The sequence below is a fragment of the Branchiostoma belcheri genome, unplaced genomic scaffold, assembly GCF_001625305.1.
Source record: "Branchiostoma belcheri isolate BF01 breed outbred unplaced genomic scaffold, Haploidv18h27 scaffold71, whole genome shotgun sequence".
In the NCBI taxonomy this organism is placed as follows: Eukaryota; Metazoa; Chordata; class Leptocardii; order Amphioxiformes; family Branchiostomatidae; genus Branchiostoma; species Branchiostoma belcheri.
The window spans coordinates 546,264-568,696 of record NW_017804365.1 but is presented as its reverse complement, the minus strand read 5'-3'; the positions used below and the strand labels follow the sequence as shown (position 1 = coordinate 568,696).

The following is a 22,433-nucleotide window of genomic DNA, read 5'->3' as shown; positions in this document are numbered from 1 at the left end:
AGCTAAAACAATTTCTCCATACGTTTTCCTTAATTGACCATGATGACCATAGTTTTCACTAGTTTCAAACATTCTATTAGTTAATTGATGGTGAATATCATTGTGGAATTAAAATAGTACTAGTATTTAAAACGATAAAGTTCTGGGTCCTTCAATACTACGTATCCAAATGTACATTGATGGATCTTGCAATGTTTGTACATTGCTGGATTTTGCAATGTTTTGAAAAACGTGAACCATGTGACGGCAAATTTATATCAAACAGCATAGCTGTTGGCTTTCGTTTTCAAAACAACATAAATTCGTCAAAGTTCATAATGATTGTTAAGGATACTTTCTCATTTTTAAAACTGATTTCTGTGTAGGTATTGAACCATTTCTGGGACAAAAAAAGTTCGTCAGTATATTAGCAATGTCAGGGCCTAAAGGTCCCATCAATCATCTGCTTTATCCGTGTAAACTGAACGTAGTAAGAGGCGGCCTTTCTGCGATCACCAAAGTCTCTCCAGGCAACGCACAAGTTGTTAAGTGAGTTCGCGATATCAGGATGTGCGTTGTCCTCACCATAGATACTTCGCATCATCTCTAGTGCCTGTTCATGATAGATGACGGCCTTTCTGTAATCACTAAGGTGACTCCAGGCATTCCCCAAGTTGGTTAAGTGACGAGGCGATACCAGGGTGTGCGTTGCCCTCACCATAGATACTTCGCATCATCTCTAGTGCCTGTTCATGATAGCTGACGGCCTTTCTACGATCACCAAGGTCACTACAGGCATTACCCAAGTTGTTAAGTGACGAGGCGATATCAGGGTGTGCGTTGCCCTCACCATAGATACTTCGCATCATCTCTAGTGCCTGTTCTTGATAGCTAACGGCCTTAAAGCTTTATATGATAACCAAGGTCACTCCAGGCATTACCCAAGTTGTTAAGTGACCCGGTGATATCAGGATGTGCGATGCCCTCACCATAGATACTCCGCCTCATCTCTAGTGCCTGTTCATAATAGCTGACGGCCTTTCTATGATCACCAAGTGTCCTTCCAGGCGGTACCCAAGTTGTTAAGTGACGCGGCGATATCAGGGTGTGCGTTGCCCTCACCATAGATACTCCGCATCATCTCTAGTGCCTGTACCTTGATAGCTGACGGCCTTTCTGTAATCACCAAGTTCCCTCCAGGCCAATACCCAAGTTGTTAAATGACGAGGCGATATCAGGGTGTGCGTTGCCCTCACCATAGATACTCCGCCTCATCTCAAGTGCCTGTTCGAAATAGCTGACGGCCTTTCTGTAATCACCAAGTTCCCTCCAGGCAATACCCAAGTTGTTAAATGACGAGGCGATATCAGGGTGTGCGTTGCCCTCACCATAGATACTCCGCCTCATCTCAAGTGCCTGTTCGAAATAGCTGACGGCCTTTCTGTGATTACCAAGGTTACTACAGGCGGCACCTAAGCCGTTTAGTGACGAGGCGATATTATGATGTGCTTTGTCTTTACAATAGATACTCCGCGTCATCTGTAATGACTGCTGGTGATAGTTGACGGCTTTTCCGTTATCACCAAGGTAATACCAGGCGTTGCCCATCTTATACAGTAACCTAGCAATGTGAGGATGAATCGCACCCGTTCCGTGTGTTGATAGCTCTGTTTGAAGTGCCTGTTCAAGGCATGTCTTCGATTGGTTGTAGTCGCACAGACTTTCGTATACATCTGCTTGCAGAATTAAAGAGTCGTCAAATAGAATTGATGGCTCTTCTACTGGTTGACCGTTGATAAGTTGCGAAGCAAAGTTCTTCAATGGTGTTGCCGTGTAGTAGTATCTCATGAGCTGTTTTACGTTGGAGAAGTGAAAAATTCTCTTGGCTTTTTCCTCAATGTCATCATTGACTGACATTGACGACAAGACTGACATGTTTTCCACCTGACCACGATTGTTCATGTAAGTTCGCAACCTCAGTTCTGCTGAGATGCTGACCAGAACCATTAAGTGATGTGCGTTCTTATCACTAATGGCACCCTTCTTGTACATAGTCTGTATAGTCTCCCAGATTGTAGTCGGCTGTATGTCACAGAGCAGTGCCCAACAAGATACAGCAAGGCTTGAAAAGCGATAAACTTCTTTCTTTACATTCAGCATTCGGGCAGTTGGATTCTGCATTTCAAAAGTCTCGGTATTTTCCATCAACATAGTGTTTGCTAGTAGCCTGGCAATTTCACTTCCATTTTTCTTCAGTTGCTGATTCCATGCAACGGTGTATTTGTCGACCAAGCCTTGTTCTCCGGTAATTAATGATACAGTTCCCAACACACTCGCTAGGTGGTAGCCTTTCTTAAGATGTAGCTTAACGTCATCTTCAAGAAATTTTGCCATGTGGCTTGGTGTGCGAATAAGAAGGCATGTTTTACCTCTCCCTAGTGGGGTTTTACATGCATGTGGCATGGCTCCATCGAAAGAAAAGCCACGTGGCGTTATAGAGTCGTAGAACCAGTTGTCAAGTTTGTTATTTGACTCGAAGTCATTGAGAGACTTGATCGCCATGGCCGGGAGAATGGTTTCTCCAAGATTGATCACTTTGAGATGAAGGTAATATGTGAGGTTTTGAAAGTATTCTAGACTGTTTTCTGTTTCCTTCTCTATCAAAATAGCAAACTCCAGATCGGAGTATGGCGTTACTAATCCTGTGGCCTGTGAACCCAGTCCTATCATGGCGTACTTACAGGGAGGGGAGCCCATAACCTCCATACACTCATCTACAAGGCCAGCTATGAATGTTCTTCGCTGATGAACAATAGTGTCAAACAGGGCTTTGTTTGCTTCCACTCTCTTCTTTTCTACTTCCATGATCTCTGGGTCGTTGTCATCAAGGCTGTAAGGATCTATCTGCTGCTCAATTCTTTTGATTTCTTCTTCAACATAGCATCGACGTTGTGTTAACACCGATTTGTGTTTCTCTATGTCATCCGTGGGTACCGATTGTTCGATACTCAGAACGTGCTTAACAAATGATTGTGTTATTTCCTGTATTTTGTGTTTGATGCCCTCTTTGTTTACTGCCTTAGATCTCACCAGTGCTGCGTTACTGAGTGCTGCAGCCTTGGTGAAATCACCTCCGTCTTTTGACTGCTCCCCTCTCGTCAGGTAGACATCGCGTAACTTGCAAAGGGGCTCTGTCTCTTTCCATTGCTGACCTGACAGAGTATAAGATAACTTCAACATGTACATAAAGAAATCTAATTGTCAAAAACTATTGCTATGTCTAAAACTATGTCTGAAGGGTTTGACTTCTCTTTGGAAGAAATAATGCCCCACCTTTTCTAAAATTTGTGGGTTTTAATAAAAGCTAGATTAATATTGTCAACATGTGACAGGTACACGGAATCCCTCACCTTTCCCATGAACGGCCTTGAGCGCAGCTGCAAAGTTACGTTCTGCCGTTTCCAGGTCTCCTGTCTGCAGGGCGCTGCAGCCTTCCTGTAGGTGGCCTTGGTACGTTCTGTAGAAAAGCAGTTATAATTGTTGATACTGGGATACAGGACATGGGACATAGAGTATACCGTGAATAGGCTGAGCATCAGTTTAATCTTGTCCGTGCAAACTAAAATGACAGCAAACTGACAAACCTGTCTGCGACTTCCTGTTTCTCTTTGCTGCTGTTTCCAACTTTCTTGTTTCTGGTTCGTCCCGTTTCCATGGTTTCTTGGCGTTTCTTCGGAAAGAAGACAAAATAAAGATGGAAACTCGATTTGTTAACAATAACCTAGTAGCATGTAACGAAAAGTAGGATTTCCAATCGTCAATTGAATATACAGAACATGCATTTTGGTTATGCAATTATAGTCTTCCTTGTGTATCAAATACGAAATAGAAGGTTTTGTCCGCAAGTGTCTTCACATTATCTTATTTAGTTCTTTAATATCCCGACGAGCACACATCTTTGTCGACCGCACTCTGGTTCATTGACCTGAGGAAGAATAAATATTGTACCAATCATATATGGTTCACCGAGGGCATGTCTTTAAAAAAGCTTGATAAAACTTAAACTGGCAGCCGACGAGTTTTATCTTTCATTGGGATTCCGAATCTTTATATTCACGAAAAAATTCCTTCTTCCGTTTTCCTGGGTCCACGGCTGAGCATACTTGCAGTTCCCGAGAAAGCTTCTAGGAGGTCCAAACGTATACTGTTATTCCGATCTACTGTATTACAGCCGTTACCCCAGAAAACAACACGCGTTTAAACGCTAATATTTACAGGGTCAACCTGACATTAGGTAAACAGTAATATGACACTCATCCGCCATTGACTGGTCAGACGCTAATGTTGTACGTCGTGCATCCTGATACTTCAAACACAACCTGTTGTCATCTGTTACCACAACAGCAGACTATTAAAAATGGACCTGGTTTCTGTGCCTATAACGTGTCACTCTAAAGCCCTGAAGTCGTAGAACCAGTGCATGTTCACAGAGGAACATGACTTGGTCTAACTGCTAACCACGAAACCTTCAGCATTAGCGTCCTGTATGTTATTACACCCACATCGACAACAGCTATGCGGTGACTTCATGGGCTGGGTCTCATATGTCGTATATAATCGTCGCACGATCACAAACTAAGGGCATTCCTGCGAAAGTCATGCATGTGTTCCAAAAATCCAGCTGTCTTGTTCCGGAAAAGGCTGTCATGTAGTTTGTGTTGGTTCTATCACGATCTGCCTGAAGAATTTGTCGGCATTAAATTCGTTCGAGTACGTATACCTACGACGAATATGACCGCGTCGCATTAAAGTCTAACAGGCCTGAGGTTTAGGTATGATGTTCTTGTTTCTCAGATCAGGACACATACAGCCCTGCACACCTGTTCAGTTTCGTAAAGATCTACGTTTTCCACTGCATATAAGAAAGAAGAATGCATGGCGGTCTTGTGTGTGCAAATGCCACAAACATACTATAACGCTAGAAGTAAAATTACTCGTATCAGTCTAATGCCACGAGTGCAGTTGACACATTCCCAGATAGGTGCACCGAAAACATTTAGAATTCTTGTTAATGATTTATTGAGAAAAGGGTAGAGTACGCAAATGTGAATTTTCATAATTTTCAAGGGGAGGGGGACAGGCTAGCAAATCAGCAATACATTCTTGTTACGAAGCCCTAATCCCCACTAGCTATAGGTTCACACTGCGTGAAATTTTAAAGTGTTCAGTTTGAATTCTCAGCTGTATGTATGATAAATGTTTGTGGCCTTATCTATGTAAAAACTCACCTTTTGCTTCCATCTAGAGATAAAACTGTTGGTCTGTCTCAGCTCACGACTGGCACCAGCGGAAGCGGAAGTTCCCGACAGCGGAAATCCCCGGCGTGACTCACCTTTACGGAAGGGGGATTCCCCTGGGAATGTTCCATTAACCGACAGGGATGGGATAAAGAACCCGTATTTATCTGTCAATGAGGGGTGTTTTGGAGGAGATGGCGTAAGAATAAGAATGATACAACATAACTTTTTAGGTAGATTTTCAGTCATAAGACGTGTGTTTGTGTCTGACAAGGTGTGAAGACTACCCGTACTATGCAAGTATAAATTCACCTGTCGTTCTATACACCACCCCTGTTTCTATCATTGGACTTGTCTTGGTCTTGGTGTAGTGTAGTTAAAACCACATCATCATAGGAATGTCTTATTTGAAAATAAGGGTGATGTAGCCAGCTAGTTTGAAAACATTTTTTTAGACTTTAAAAAGTCTTGACACAAAGGTACAAAGTAGCATTATGATAACAGTTTAACTTTACTTAACCAACACCTTGGTGTTGGTTGAGTAAAGTTGAACTGTTATCATAATGTTATATACCAACACAGATGAACTTTCATGCTAAGGTACAAAGTAGCAGTTTTCATAACGGTTCAGATTTTCTACGAAAAATCTTAAAGAATAAGTGAAGATTTAAGATTCATAGTTAAGACAACTACCAATTAATGAGTACATTTGTACCTTAGCTATAAGACTAGCCTCATATACAATTGTACATGACTGTAAGCACCTCCAATACCCCATATGTCTCAATGTCAAAGTTATGATAACAGTCATCTTTAAATTTGGTACAACTGTTACTGCTAACTGGTTTTGGTACCTTTAAGTCATAGAATTCATCTAACGGCACAGTGATCCCTTCTTCATTTTTCATACTCTATGCTAAAGCTTCGTTTTCAATCAGTGGAACTATTCAAACGAAGATATGCATTTTCAGAAAATTTTTTTCCTTAAATCCAGCTAAAAGATGAAATCCATGTATGTATGATTTCAATTTTGAAAATAGGTCCTCAAAAACACCTGTAATGCGTCTATTCTATTTAGACCCAGTCAAGACTTCCGAGGGGACCATCAAGACGGAGCTGCAAGATAAACCAGAGCCGGAGAATGGGAAGATCTATGTTTCCCATGGAAAACAGCCGGGCGCACCATCGGCCGACAGCGGCAAGGACAGCTCACCTCCCTCCGCTGCCGGCGACAACGCAGTCGTCAGCGCAGAGTCTTCGACAAGCTCGGCGTTCGACCTCCCAGCTTCAAACCCAGATACAGCAGACAAACGTCCTGCTGCCGGAGAAGGTGATGTAACAGAGCGCCACAGTCTTTCAGTTGTCCATGGAAAAGAGATGGAAGCGCCCGACAACAATGGCAAGGATGCATGCAATCAGACGACAACGTTTTCCCTGGGAGAAGGATCGTCTCTTACAGCAACTACCCCATCGCCCAAACACAAGGAAGCAGAAGACCCACAGTATAAAGAGGTGATGTCGTCAGTCGACCAGCTGTGCCAGTGGGCGGAGCTCCGTCTTGAGAGACTATGCGGAAACGTTTCTCGCTCATGCCGAATCCCTTCGGTCCAAACTCGCCACCACCACTCCGAAAGTTCTCCAGTACCCAGTTCTTAAGAACATTGCCGCTGCCGTGCCCGATCGCACATCTTACGAGCTACCGGACACACGAGGACTGAGTTTATTGGAGCTACAAGGCATTAAGAAGACCCTCAGCAAGTTGTTATAAGATGAGAAGGAACGCGGGACCTACATCAAGCGCTGGTAATGGGAAGAACTGGTCCGCGTGGCTCTGAAAGAGGCGCCTTAAATGTTTGGGCCAGAGGACTGATTTGACAATGTTATACTTCATTTGTGAAATATACCTTGTGCATGCGTGCAAATAAGTGGGGTTAAATTTGAACCAGAGCTTTTTAACCTACATTTTTTAGCAATTGATGAACACAATAACGTTTTGGCATCTAGGGGTCCGTTGTGAATCTAAACTGAACCTTTTGGTCTGAATTTGTAAACGGACATGAACTTTAATAATTGATGCAAAGTTTTGTTCAACAACCTGATTTCTTTCCACTAAAATTTCCTCTCGTTTTGTCAAGAATTCTCAGCTGTTTCCGTTGTTATTTCCGGAATTCGAAGTTGCTGTTGCATGATTCTTTCAATTATCCAACATTCCGTTAACGCTTTAGAGAAGTTAAAGAATGAACTGGTTTCATTGAAAGGTACAATGCATCTCACGGTTTTGGCGTAAGATACCAAAATGTGTTAAAAGTTCGCATTTTCTTGGTGCATTATACAGTCGGCATAGTTATGCATTGTAGTAATTCTCCTAGAAAACATTAACAACAAAGGTTCTAGTACAGCCACTTTCAAAGTGAGTGGAGGAGCAGTTTATTTTGTGCAGGTACATTTAATTTTAGCAAAATCTCATTAGATTCAGCAATTCAATTTCAACGTCAAGAAAACTGCAAATTTGGACAAAGGCTTGACTAACGTTGATTGACGTTTTGCCAAACTTCTGTAGTTTCTATGTAGGTAGATATTGCTCATGGCAACTATTGGTGACCATTCAAACTCATACCATCCCTGCCATGTGTGCAGTAGCGCCATCTAGCAACCTCATTACATATTACAGTTCAAACGATCATTTGGAGCCCTTATTGTTTAGATTTAACCGAAATGACTGCACAGTTATCCACATTGATAGCATAGAATTGGAATGTTTTGTTGGAAACAGTTTGTCCTTGCTGAAAGCGATAAAACGTTTCATGGTAAAAGATTTCTGAATGTTGACTTCCCGTTGTACTGTCATTTTATACCGTTGCCAACAATTGTGTAATTAAACAACTAGAGCAAGCTACAATTTCTGTACTTTACATGATTTCTCCATACGGTTTACTTGACCATAATGACCACAGTTTTCACTAGTTTCAAACATTCTATTGGATTAGTTAATTGATGGTGAACATCATTGTGGAATTAAGATGGTTTTTAAAACGATGCAGTTGTGGGTCCTTCAATACTACGTATCCAAATGTACATTGCTGAATCTTGCAATGTTTGTACATTTCTGGATATTGCAATATTTTGAAAAAACGGGAAAATGTGACGGCAAATTTATACCAAACAACATTGCTGTTCGCTTTCGTTTTCAAAACAATATAAATTCGTCATAGTTCATAATGATTGTTGATGATACATTCTTATTTAACTGCTTTCTGTGTAGCTATTGCACAATTTCTGGGACACAAAAAGTTTTTCAGTATATTAGCAATGTCAGGGCCTAAAAGTGCCATCAATCATCTGCTTTATCCGTGTAAACTGAACGTAGTAAGATGCGGCCATTATGTGATCACCAAAGTCTGTCCAGGTAACGCACAAGTTAATAAGTGAGTTCGCGATGTCAGGATGTGCAATGTCCTCACCATAGATACTCCGCCTCATCTCTAGTGCCTGTTCATGATAGTTGACGGCCTTTCTGTAATCACCAAGGTGACTCCAGGCATTGCCTAAGTTGCCTAGTGACGAGGCGATGTCAGGATGTGCGTTGCCCTCACCATAGATATTCTGCATCATCTCTAGTGCCTGTTCATAATAGCTGACGGCCTTTCTGTGATCACCAAGGTCACTCCAGGCATTGCCCAAGTTGCCTAGTGACGAGGCGATATCAGGATGTGCTTTGCCCTCACCATAGATACTCCGCATCATCTCTAGTGCCTGTTCATAATAGCTGACGGCCTTTCTGTGATCACCAAGGTCACTCCAGGCATTGCCCAAGTTGCCTAGTGACAAAGCGATGTTAGGATGTGCTATGCCCTCACCATAGATACTCCGCCTCATGTCTAGTGCCTGTTCATGATAGCTGACGGCCTTTCTGTAATCACCAAGGTCACTCCAAGCATTGCCCAAGTTGCCTAGTGACGAGGCGATGTCAGGATGTGCTTTGCCCTCACCAAAGATACTCCGCCTCATGTCTAGTGCCTGTTCATGATAGCTGACGGCCTTTCTGTAATCACCGAGGTGACTCCAGGCATTGCCCAAGTTGCCTAGTGACGAGGCAATGTCAGAATGTGCGTTGCCCTCACCATAGATACTACGTTTCATTTCTAGTGACTGTTGAAAATATTTGACGGCCTTTCTGTGATCACCAAGGTAACTCCAGGCGGTACCCAAGTTGTTAAATGACGAGGCGATATCAGGGTGTGCTTTGCCCTCACCATAGATACTCCGCCTCATGTCTAGTGCCTGTTCATAATAGCTGACGGCCTTTCTGTAATCACCAAGGTCACTCCAGGCATTGCCCAAGTTGTCAAGTGAGGAGGCGATATCAGGATGTGCATTGCCCTCACAATAGATAATACGTTTTATTTCTAGTGACTGTTGAAAATATTTGACGGCCTTTCTGTGATCACCAAGGTAACTCCAGGCGGTACCCAAGTTGCCTAATGACGAGGAGATGTCAGGATGCGCATTGCCCTCACCATAGATACTCCGCCTCATCTCTAGTGCCTGTTTCATGATAGCTGATGGCCTTTCTGTAATCACCAAGGTGACTCCAGACACTGCCCATGTTGTTAAGTGAGGAGGCGATATCAGGATGCGCATTGCCCTCACCATAGATACTCCGCCTCATCTCTAGCGCCTGTTCATGATAGCTGACGGCCGTTCTATAATCACCAAGGTGACTCCAGGTGTTACCCAAGTTGCCTAGTGACGAAGCAATGTCAGAATGTGCGTTGCCCTCACCATAGATACTCCGCCTCATCTCTAGTGCCTGTTCATGATAGCTGACGGCCCTTCTGTAATCACCAAGGTTCTTCCAGGCGGCACCTAAGTCGTTTAGTGACGAGGCGATATTATGATGTGCTTTGCCTTTACCATAGATACTCCGCTTCATCTGCAATGACTGCTGATAATAGTTGACGGCTTTTTCTGTTATCACCAAGGTAATACCAGGCGTGACCCATCTTATGAAGCAACCCGTCAATGTGAGGATGAATCGCACCCGTTCCGTGTGTTGATAGCACTGTTTGAAGGGCCTGTTCAAGGCATGTCTTTGATTGGTTGTAGTCGCACAGACTTTCGTATACATCTGCTTGCAGTAGTAAAGAGTTGTCAAATAGAATCGAGGGCTCTTCTACTGGTTGACCGTTGCTAAGTTGCGGAACAAAGTACTTTAAAGGTGTTGCCGTGTAGTAGTATCTCATGAGCTGTTTTACGTTGGAGAAGTGAAAAATTCTCTTTGTTTTTTCCTCCATGTCATCATTGACTGACATCGACGATAAGACTGACATGTTTTCCACCTGACCACGATTGTTCATGTAAGTTCGCAACCTCAGTTCTGCTGAGATGCTGACCAGAACCATTAAGTGATGTGCGTTCTTATCACTAATGGCACCCTTCCTGTACATATTCTGGATAGTCTCCCAGATTGTAGTCGGCTGTATGTCACAGAGCATTGCCCAACAAGATATAGCAAGGCTTGAAAAGCGATAAACTTCTTTCTTTACATTTTGCATTCGGGAAGTCGGATCCTGCATTTCGAAAGTCTTGGTATTTTCCATCAACGTGGTGTTTGCTAGTAGCCTGGCAATTTCACTTCCATTTTTCTTCAGTTGCTGATTCCATGCAACGGTGTATTTATCGACCAAGCCTTGTTCTCCAGTAATTAATGATACATTTCCCAACACACTCGCTAGGTGGTAGCCTTTCTTAAGATGTAGCTTAACGTCATCTTCAAGAAATTTTGCCATGTGACTTGGTGTGCGAATAAGGAGGCATGTTTTACCTCTGCCTAGTGGGGTTTTACATGCATGTGGCATGGCCCCATCGAAAGAAAAGCCACGTGGCGTTACAGAGTCATAGAACCAGTCGTCAAGCTTGTTCTTTGACTCGAAGTCATTGAGAGACTTGATCGCCATGGCCGGGAGAATAGTTTCCCCAAGATTGATCACTTTGAGATGAAGGTAATGTGTGAGGTTGTGAAAGTATTCTAGACTGTTTTCTGTTTTCTTCTCTATCAAAATAGCAAACTCCAGATCGGAGTATGGCGTTACTAGTCCTGTGGCCTGTGAACCCAGGCCTATCATGGCGTACTTGCAGGGAGGGGAGCCCATAACCTCCATACACTCATCTACAAGGTCAGCTATGAATGTTTTTCGCTGGTGAACAATAGTGTCAAACAAGGCTTTGTTTGCTTCTACTCTCTTCTTCTCTACCACCCTCATCTCTGCGTCGTTGTCATCTAGGCTGTAAGGATCTATCTGCTGCTCAATTCTTTTGATTTCTTCTTCCACATAGCAGCGGCATTCTGTTAACACCGATTTGTGTTTCTCTATATTATCCGTGGGTACCGTTTGTTCGATACTCAGAACGTGCTGAACAAAAGATTGTGTTATTTCCTGGATTGTGTGTTTGATGCCCTCTTTGTTTACTACCTTTGCTCTTACCAGTGCTGCGTTACTGAGTGCTGCAGCCTTGGTGAAATCACCTCCGTCTTTTGACTTCTCTCCTCTCTTCAGGTAGACATCGCTTAACTTGCAAAGGGGCTCTGCCTCTTTCGAGTGCTGACCTGCATTGGAACATGATATAAACGATCGTTGCAAGATACTTATGCTCCAAGAGTTTTTTTTCAAAATCTTATTTGCACGTTAGCTGGCACAGTGTGTGATACACAAATACACACCTGTGTATCTTTTTATAATGACTTTACTTACCTTGCTGTAATAAGTTTAAGAAGTTTATTGCAAATCCATGCCCGAAGGCTAATTGCAAGTTACAAATTGAGTTACAAAAAAACATTTAAACAGAGTTTAAGATAACTTTAGAATGTACATAATAAAATCTAATTGTCTAAAACTATTGTATGTGTCTAAAACTATGTCTGAAGAGTTTCACTTCTCTTTTGTAAACCATGGAAGACATAATGTCCCATCTTTACTGAAATTTATGGGTTTTGATAAAAGTTATATTGTCACCATGTGACAGGTACACGGAATCACTCGCCTTTCACATGAACGGCCTTGAGCGCAGCTGCAAAGTTCCGTTCTGCCGTGTCCAGGTCTCCTGTCTGCAGGGCCCTGCAGCCCTCCTGTAGCTGCTCTTGGTACGTTCTATAGAAAAGGAGTCACAATTATTGATACTGGGATATTGTAACATTAGCCGATACAGAGCGTATTACTTAAAATGTACTATGAATAGGCTGAGCATCTATCTAACCTGTCAAAAGACAGCAAACAAACCTGTCTGTGAAACCTTCTTGTTTCTCTTTGCTGCTGTTTCCATCTTTCTTGTTTCTGGTCCGTCCCGTTTCTCGGTTTTCCTTGGAAAGAAGATAATATGAAGATGGAAACTTAGCTTAGATTTGTAAATAATACCCTATCTAATAGCATGTAACGAAAAGTAGGATTTCCAATTGTCAATTAAATAAACTAAACATGCATTTTAAGAAGCACATCGGTTTATTATTTCATCAGTCGCATAAAGCTGGCTACATATCTGTGCAACAGGCCGAATAAAGCATGTTATATAAAAATCATATGGTTGAAAAAGATAAACATTTTCTCACCTTGCGTTCTTGTTCCTTGACTTTCTCTGCGTACTTGATGCGGTGTCTTAGCGTTTCTCTGCCGTCTGAATCTTCACAGCGGTCCAGCGCCGCTCGGTACAGACCAGCTGATTTACTGAACGCTGTCTCGTCCTTACCAACCCTCCCCTTCTCTAGGTACACATCTCCCAGGCTCTTCAAGGATTCTATTTCCAAACGTTTGTTTCCTTCCACGATTGCTTTCACTAAGGAATTTGTATAACCTTGAACCAGGGGCATCGTGCCATATCCTTTAAACTTGGACTTCTTTTTCACTTCGTGAAGGGTCGTGGACACAGCCAATATGGTATTGCCTGTATTCGTAACACACGCTTTTAGAACCTCTTGATCATGGACCAGTTTCGTACATTTCTCTGCATATCTGATGCGATGCTGTACAACTTGCTTCTCCTCAATACTAGTGTAGTACCGTAAGAGTTCCATGTACATGGAGCAGGCCTTGTGGAAGTACTCTGCTTTATGCTTGTTCATCTTTGCTTTGTGCAGGTACAAGTCTCCGAGACCTTTTAACGCTTCACACTCCAAAACCTCATTTTGAGTACTTATAGCGTGAACCAGCTTCCGTGCGTATCCCCTCTCTACAACGTCCAGATCAGAACCGCTTTTAAAGATTAAATCTAGTTCCCGAAATTCGCCCACCACTGTAGACAGCTCGGTGTGTGACATATTTGTTCCTCCTGATAGTGTTTTCTTTGGTTATGCAATTATAGTCTTCCCTGTGTATCAAATACGAAATAGACGGTTTTGTCCGCAAGTGTCTTCACATTATCTTATCTAGTTCTTTAATATATCCCGATGAACACGCATCTTTGTCGACCTCACTCTGGTTCATTGACCTGAGGAAGAATAAAAATTGTACCAATCATATATGGTTCACCGAGGGCATGTCTTTAAAAAACGCTTTATAAAACTTTAACTCGCAGCCGATGTATTTTATCTTTCACTGGGACTCCGTTAACGAATCTTTATATTCACGAAAATTCCATCTTTCGTTTTCCTGGGCCCACGGCTGTAACATACTTGCAGTTCCCGAGAAAGCTTCTAGGAGGTCCAAACGTATACTGTTTATTCCGATCTACTGTACCACAGCCGTTACCCCAGAAAACAACACGCGTTTAAACGCTAATATTTAACAGGGTCAACCTGATATCAGGTAAACAGTAATATGACACTCATCCGCCATTGACTGGTCAGGCGCTAATATTGTTCGTCATGCATCCTGATACTTCAAACACAACCTGTTGTCATCTGTTGCCACAACAGCAGACTATCAAAATGGACCTGATTTCTGTGCCTATAACCTCTTACTCGAAAGCCCTGAAGTCGTAGAACCAGTGCATGTTCACAGAGGAACATGACTTGGTCTAACCTCTAACCACGAAACCTAAGTCTTCACAAGTTAGCGTCCTGTATCGTACTACACCCACATCGACAACAGCTATGTGGTTATACTTTAAGGGCCGGGTCATGATCATATCTGTTGTATATAATCGTCGCACGATCGCAAACTAAGGTCATTCCTGCGAAAGTCATGCATATGTTTTGAAATTATGTTCCAAAAATCCAACTGTCTTGTTCCGGAAACGGCTGTCATGTAGTTTGTGTTGGTTCTATCACGATCTGCCTGAAGAATTTGTCGGCATGAAATTCGTTCGAGTTCCTACGACGAATATGACCTCGTCGTAAGTCTAACAGGACTGAGGTTCAGGTATGATGTTCTTGTTTCCTAGATCAGGACACATACAGATCTGCACACCTGTTCAGTTTCGTAAAGATCTACGTTTTCCACTGCGTATAAGAGTGAAGAATGGCGGTCTTGTGTGAGCAAGTGACATAAACATACTATAACGCTAGAAGTAAAATTACTCGTATCAGTCTAATGCCACGAGTGCAGTTGACACATTCCCAGATAGGTGCACCAGAAACATTTAGAATTTTTGTTAATGATTCATTGAGAAAGGGTAGAGTATGTAAAAATTTGAATTTTTATAATTTTTGAGAGGGGAGGGGGACAGGCTAGCAAACCAACAACACATTCTTGTTACGGAGCACTAATCCCTACTAGCTACAGGTTCGCACTGCGTGTAAAGTGTTCGGTTGTGTCAGCTGTAATGTTAATGTTAAATGTTTGTGGCCTTATCTATGTAAAAACTTACCTTTTACTTCCATCTAGAGATAAAACTGATGGTCTGTCTCAGCTCACGACTGGCACCAGCGGAAGTGGAAGTTCCCGACAGCGGAAATCCCCGGCGTGACTCACCTTTACGGAAGGGGGATTCCCCTGGGAATTTTCCATTAACCGACAGGGGTGAGAAAAGGGATCCGTATTTACCTTTCAATGGTGGGTGTTTTGGAGGGGTCCATAATTCTTGACTGTTTCGTTACCCAAGAGGTTAGAATAAGAATGGTACAGCATAACTTTTTGGGTAGATTTTCAGTCGACTTGTGTTTGTGTCTCACAACAAGGTGTGAAACATACGCGTACTATGCAAGTAAGAATTCATATGTCGTACTGTGCACCACCCCTGTTTCTATCATTGGACTTGTCTTGGTCTTGGTGTAGTGTAGTTAAAACCACACCATCATAGGAATGTCTTACTTGGAAATAAGGGTGATGTAGACAGCTACTTTGAAAACATTTGTTTCAAGTTTTGACGCAAAGGTACAAAGTAGCAGTTTTCATAACGGTTCAGATTTTCTACGAAAAATCTTTTAAGAAAAAGTGAAGATGTAAGATTGATAGTTAAGACAAATACCAACAAGAATTCGGAGACCTCATATACCTCCATGAAATATATGAGTTTTTCTAAATGTTTTTACACAGTACACTACACTACAGTACAGAACAAAATAACACAGGTTTTTGGTTTCAAACACACAGTAGCACCTTTGGCCTGGATATGGTCATGTAGGCTTTTCCCGTGGGAGAAACTCATTAATCAACCCGGGCAGGCGCTGCCTCCTCCCCGCACATCTGTTTTCTCGGAAGTTCTTCTGCAGTACCAAGGTCAGCCACCAGGAGGCCCATATTTGACCTTGACCTTTGGCTTCCTAAGACCTACCAGCATACCAAATATCATCACAATCCATAAATCCGAAGTTATGCTGACTACAAATGTGCGGAAACACACACACACACATACACACACACACACACACACACACACACACACACACACAGACGCGCCAAAACCAATACATCCATTTTTCTGTCAGGAAAGTTTATCTGTGTTGGTAGTTACATGTTTAAAGTTAAAACTTTAGGTCCAGTGTTGACGTCACACATCAAAGAAGCCACGTGACAAGCTTCACTGGGTCAGTCTACTGAGGAAGACCAGAGTGACTGGTCGAAAGCTCTAGGTGAGAGAATTTTTTGTGTTGGACCAAAAGTTTTAACTTAAAACATCCATTTTTCATGGAGGTAAAAAGTCTGACACTCACTTGGCCTCAATGATTTCCATTTTTTTTTTTGTTTTTCACCATAGGCTGCACCTTCTTGATATTTTAATTTATGATTTACCATACATTTTTTAAATGGCCTGCATTTTCCATGTCATACCCATAGCTAGGACCATGACATGGAAAATGCAGGATATTTCAAAAGGTTCAATTTTCAAAATTTTCTGGTTGAGCATGCCCCTGGACCCCCCGATCCAGCTCGCGTCAATAGGACCCCCACCCCACCCCCACCCCCAGCAAAGTCCTGGCTACAGGCTTGCATGTTTATATGGGATTGGGCCTATATTCCCTCTCAAATAAAAAGACATTTCATCTTTGTTGACATCACTGCCTTGTAAAGATGACAGAATATGCTGTAAAGTTCTTACAAAATTGGTGTTGAGGAAATCAAGAAACTTTTTTGACAGTTTAAACATTGCTTGCTGGTTACGTTCTATTTATGAATTATCTTGGTTATAGTGCTGAATTAGTCTGTTTAATATATTGTTTTGGTTATCCAGTTGCTGAAAAATTTAACTATTTGTATATACATTGTATTATTAAGTATTTTGTCCTAGCATATTCTATGTTCTATTAATATCTTAGAGTACTGTTCTAGATTGTGTTCGTTAATGTCTCCATTGTATGTCTATCTTTTTTTGGAAACATACTGTATTCACAATATTCACTCATCTCGCTTGCTACATTTGCATTGCATTTTGGCACTTAGTGTCATGATGTACTTTCTTGGTGAAGGAAAACGTGTGAAGGAAAAAAGTGTGTTGAACCGTTCAGAAGTTCGAATGGTGACGTTGGTGTCCATTTGACATCCAAACGGCAACATTAAGATCGTAGAATCTAAGAACAGGTTTAGAAAATAAAAGTTTCACTTCAAGATAGTGTGCAGGCATCTTTCTTTGTGTTTCCGCCTATTGTAATCCTGCTTTTGCCTCCAAGCTTCTCAAAGCAGTAGATCCTCGGAAGGAACTTTATCAACAGCCTCCTCCCTTACACTTGAATGATTTACTTCACCGTCACGCCTATTCCAGGGAGCTAGTAACCATATAACTAGTTACAGTTCCCTGTTACCAGGTGCTGAACATAGGAGTATTTGGTAGTTGTGCAAAAAATTTGCCATCTTGTAGGAAACGGCGCAACTTGCAACTGAAGAGAAACAATGAATTTAAATGTGCTGATGTAAATCTTATATATTTTCCAGGGAAGCACTAGTTTGCTTACTGTAGTAGTCGGCAATGGTCTCATAGTTCTACCATTTGTTTTTAACCACTGGTGCTGTCCTTGGTGCTGAAATGTCGCCCCCCTCCCTCAGTTCGCAATGATTTAGCGGGTGGACTGGACATTTTCGCCTCTTCTTGTCTCATAAATCGACCCCTTCTCTCAATAAAGGCAGCTCAAACAACTCTGTGGCTTATATGGACATAATTGGCTCAAACACTTCCGTTTGTCGGGAAATCCGTCATAAATCAGTCATTTTAACCTTGTTTACCTGAAAGTAGAGCGACTTCTGGTGTTTTGAATCGGTTGCCCATATTTGGGCATGAAGTTAACGTTATTATTGCTTCCAACCAATCAACAACGAACAAACATAATTCATGAACCAATCAGCATCAACGGCTCATCCTCGTTGCAAAACGCCACTAGAATTATGACCAATCAGCATTAAGGATACATATTAGATGTAAATTTATGGCCTTTAGTGCCATGGATCAAAAACGACTTCTAGCAGTCGTTGAAATTATTGCAGGTAAAATTCCTCAAGTGCCTGCACTAATTACACCGGGTGCTAGAGGCCCTTACTGACACGTGCAGTGATGGTGCCTCGTAGTTACACCCCAAATAACTGAGGGAGTAAACTTGACAGTGAAGGGCGGCGGTCTCGCCTGGAGTGAAAAGATAAACAAACAGGCATACCAACAAATCGCTAGCTATTTTGACCTTTCGTTATACATGCGTATGTAAAGTGGAAATGAGTACGTTTTGCAGCTAAAACAGTATACTAGTATTGAGGCTACTCTCCAAGCAGAGGTTAATAGAGAAGGTCGTTACCTTTTTATATATGCCCCTTTTTGTCGCTACCCCCACCAACTCTCCAAGCAGCTGTTGATGTGGAAGATCGTTACCATTTCATATTTGCCCCGTTTTGTCGCTACTCCCAACAACTTGTTATATATAAAGTAGTTAACTGCTTGCTGGTATGTCTGTTTCTTTATCTTTTCATTCCTGGCAAGACCAGCGCCTTTCATTGCCAAGTTTACTACCTCACGCCCTCGTTATATGGGGTATAATCCGTGTAATTATTGCAGGTAATGAGAAAATTTTTTCTGCAATAATTTCAACGACTGCTAGAAGTCGCTTTTGATCCATGGCACTAAAGGCCATAAATTTACATCTAATATGTATCCTTAATGCTGATTGGTCATAATTCTAGTGACGTTTTGCAACGAGGATGAGCCGTTGATGCTGATTGGTTCATGAATTATGTTTGCTCGTTGTTGATTGGTTGGAAGCAATAATTACGTTAACTTCATGCCCAAATATGGGCAACCGATTCGACACACCAGAAGCCGCTCTACTGCAGGGATGTACGTTGTCTTGCGGCGTGTTGTGCGAGAATTCTCTCCAAAGTTTAGGGTAAATTCTCGGCTTGTTGTCAGCAACTTATGCGTCAAAGTGTACAGTACATCGTAGGAACGTTTCCGGGATGGATTTATGCGGTTCTTTGGATGTTTGAGCGAGAAAATGTGCAATTACTGGCAGGGTAAAGTTTGGACAAGAAACGAAAAATGGCGGGAAGGACGGCGTGGTGTTGGAAGACCCCACAGAAGACTCATTTTTTTGTAGGTAAGACAACAAACTATCTACCTAAATAAACTTCCAACAAACCAGTAGCAACAGGCCACGATATATATCGTTGTGTTAATCGTTATATTCCGTAGAAATTTGCGTTTGGAACGGTATTTTCACTAATAGGGCTTGTATTTTTGATAGGGAGTTTTTCTTGAATATCGTGGTTTGGGAGGCACTGAATGTATTTCTTCCGTGTTGAGTGGCTTTGAAAAAAAGCCAGAGGTGCAAATTTCGCTGCTAAAAAAGGAACACATTTTTAATATCCGCAGTTTGGTGCAGTGAACACATTTTGGAATGTACCGCACGTGTGCATAATTAAATCCACTCAACTTTCCCGCCAAAAATGTCGCGTAAACAAGTCTTCCCAAGTCTAAAATTAACTGGGTGCATATATTATGCACTTCTGAACACCCCAAAATCAAATCTACATGCACAAGTGAAAATAGTTTAATTTCGGTTTTGTTACGACAGGTGTATCCTTGCTTTTAAATCAGCGGTTGTCACATTGATATCTTACTGGATTTTAAATTTCATAATTTGCCATTTCATGATGAAGTCACTGTGGTTGCACTGACTTGGTTTTGAGGATGAACTATGCAATCTTGGTCCTGCATACCAAGGAAGAATTTAACCTTGTGTACCTGCATACCATCTTCGGGGTAGAAGGCTGGTCTCTACTTTATCCTACATCTGTGAGATACATCATAATCATACAGTACAACTGTCTGGACTTCGAGGTTATGAAAAGCTCTTCTTAGGCCACACCATGTTAATTTGTTGGTTCTAGGATTTGCCTCTTCAATTTTTTCTGATTTGCAACAACAACAAAAAAAAAGATTTTGATTCTGAATCAGCCCAAAAATGCACATATTTTGCTCCCAAAAGTTCAGTTAAGTCCTTTTTTCCTTAGTATTAGTACTAGTAGTTGTTACAGTTTTTCCATCTATCATTGTATCAATGCAGTGGTTTGATTAAAAGTTCAAAATTCATTGTTTAAAAACTAACCCGACATTTTGTGTAGACTTCTTGGCTCCTATCGTAGCATTTGGGGCCATAATAGGATGCCTAGGTCTGTATTTATTTTTTGTCGCCCTGTTGTTTCATATTTTTCTGATCAATCTGAGAACCAACAAATTGAATTTGTGTGGTCTTATAGTCCTAACATCTGATTGGCATTTCTGGATGCAGTTGCTGCATTTGCATGTTTTCTGTATTACCTGGTCCCCTAATGTGTAGTTTGCCTTAAGGCCACAACCATTTAATTTGTTGTTTCTCAGAGTCACCCTATTTTACTGATTTCAAACAAAAAAAAATTTTAGGCTATGAATCAACTGCAAAATGCTCAATGAAAGACATACTAGTATTTTTGCCCCAATGGTTGAAGAAAGTCCTTTTCTTCCTAGTTGTTTTCAATGTAACAAATGCAACTTTGTTTCATGAAAAGTTAAATGACTTCATGACTCAAATCATAACATTTCTGGCCTTCATGAGGTGCCTTGGCCTAATATTTTGCTCTGTCGCTTTTTTTGAAAACATCCAAGAAGCAACAAATTAAATCGGTGTGGCCTATTGTTGTTCCTCCCTAGGTATAGTACATGTACTGAACATTTACCAGCGTTAAAGGGTAACTGCCTTTTTTTTTTTGACCAGTCTGACTGTCCTCCACTGAGTCCATGTTGTGTTGTAAAGACACTCTGTTCTCGATGGTGCCCACTCTGCAATAAACTTTACTGTCATCCGTAGTGCTGCATACCGGTTCACTGGACTTGGATCCGGACTTGTAAGAATGTTTAGGTTCAAGTCCAAAAAAACCTAAAAGTCAAGAACCGAGTCCGGACTTATTACCATAAAAAGACCATTTCACATATCCCTTTTCTTTCCAAACCACCTAAAACCTTCCATAGATTGTAAAATCTTTGCTGCAAAATTCAAAGAAAAAATTGCCATCGGGCATCGTCAAGTACCGGCCTCCATGTTATGTGGCCAAAGTTTCACCCAAACAACATTGCAAGGTTGCCAACATGCAATTTTGTATATGCGGCATGGGTTAAGGTCCGGACTTACAAGTCCGGAACTGAACCTAAACCTCTGGACTTGAATCCGGACCTGAACCTGAGTGTGGGTTTAGGTATGCATCACTAGTCATCCGCAAATATGTTGATCCTGCTTCTGGAAGGTCATTACTAAAAACTAGGAACAACACATGCAGGTCCCAACACGCTTCCTTGGGGAATACAATGGCTTCTAACCTTCGCCCACAAAGACTGTTTCCCATTTAGCACCACTATTTGTCTCCTCTGAAACAGGAAGTCCTAATTACCCAACACCATGTAGATGTAGATTCTTTCAGGCCAGGTAGCAGTTCTCTCCAGTTTGGGCTGCTCTTGACTTCAGCCAACAGTCATCTCAGGCCGCAGAGGATGATCTAGGGCTCTGTAGTTATATACTACTGGGTGTAGCCTCATGTGGTTGTCAAACCTTGATTTAAAACAGTTCACAGGGTGCTGTGATCACGTCTTCAGGTAATCTGTTCCACCAACATGCTGTTCTGTTAGTGAAGAAGTCAAGTCTTGTGTTCGTTTTTGCCGGCATCCTGTTTATTTTCAGGTAATGACCTCTTGCAGGGTTCTAGCTAGGATGTAATTTTAGTCTAGTGGTACTGGCCGCCTGTACAGAGCTTTTAAAAATTTGATCTAAAAAGGGGGCCATTTGTAGGAGGCCCAAAGGGAAAATGTTATTTCTAAGGTATGTACAATGAATGTATACTTGATTGGTAATTTTTCACATTTGATCTGGCATTCTTGAACAAAGAGATACAGTCACAATGCCCCTATGCTGTATGCGTAGGGGGGGAAATTTAGCGTAGGAGGTCAAAATTATAGCGTGGGGGGGGGGAATTTAGCGTAGGCGGTCAAATTACGCTACTTTGTGCTAGCTAGAACCCTGTCTTGTTTTTTTTCTGATGATATATAGGTAGCAGAAATTTTGTGTCATACAGGCCATGGGTGTACTTGTAGAGTCTGACATTAATCATGTCGCCCCTCAGTCTTCTGTAAACCAAAGTAGGGAGCTTGAGTATACTGAGTCTGTCTTTGTATGGTAGTTCATGTAAGCCAGGCACTCTTTTGGTCACTCGCTACTGTACTTAATTAAATTTTTCATATATAGTTTCCCTGTTACTCGATAGGACTGTAACTTGTGGACTAGGC

General features: G+C 41.8%; 2 protein-coding genes and 3 pseudogenes across 2 annotated transcripts in view; 1 reads left to right on the top strand and 4 right to left on the bottom strand.

The window, feature by feature from the left end:
• LOC109484910 overlaps nt 1-5,467 on the bottom strand; it is a 37,605-nt gene extending 32,138 nt beyond the window's left edge. The window contains 1 exon segment of the mRNA XM_019788260.1: nt 5,268-5,467. The gene's annotated coding sequence lies outside the window, so the exon portion shown is untranslated.
• Nucleotides 800-3,694, bottom strand: LOC109484890 (annotated as a pseudogene).
• An 868-nt stretch (nt 5,468-6,335) lies between the features above and the next one.
• LOC109484889 lies at nt 6,336-7,146 on the top strand (annotated as a pseudogene).
• A 1,494-nt stretch (nt 7,147-8,640) lies between these two features.
• On the bottom strand, nt 8,641-12,596 carry LOC109484888 (annotated as a pseudogene).
• Nucleotides 12,597-12,791: 195 nt separating this feature from the next.
• LOC109484930 lies at nt 12,792-15,145 on the bottom strand. The gene is made up of 2 exons (XM_019788288.1): nt 15,075-15,145; nt 12,792-13,754 (listed from the first exon to the last, which is right to left on the bottom strand). Exon 2 carries the CDS (start codon nt 13,582-13,584, stop codon nt 12,847-12,849), a length of 738 nt encoding a protein of 245 aa, XP_019643847.1. The 5' UTR covers nt 13,585-13,754; nt 15,075-15,145; the 3' UTR covers nt 12,792-12,846.
• Between the last annotated feature and the right edge of the window lie 7,288 nt (nt 15,146-22,433).

Coding starts and splice junctions, on each gene's coding strand:
- LOC109484930 (XM_019788288.1), bottom strand. CDS start 13,584: ATGTCACACACCGAGCTGTCTACAGTGGTGGGCGAATTTCGGGAACTA.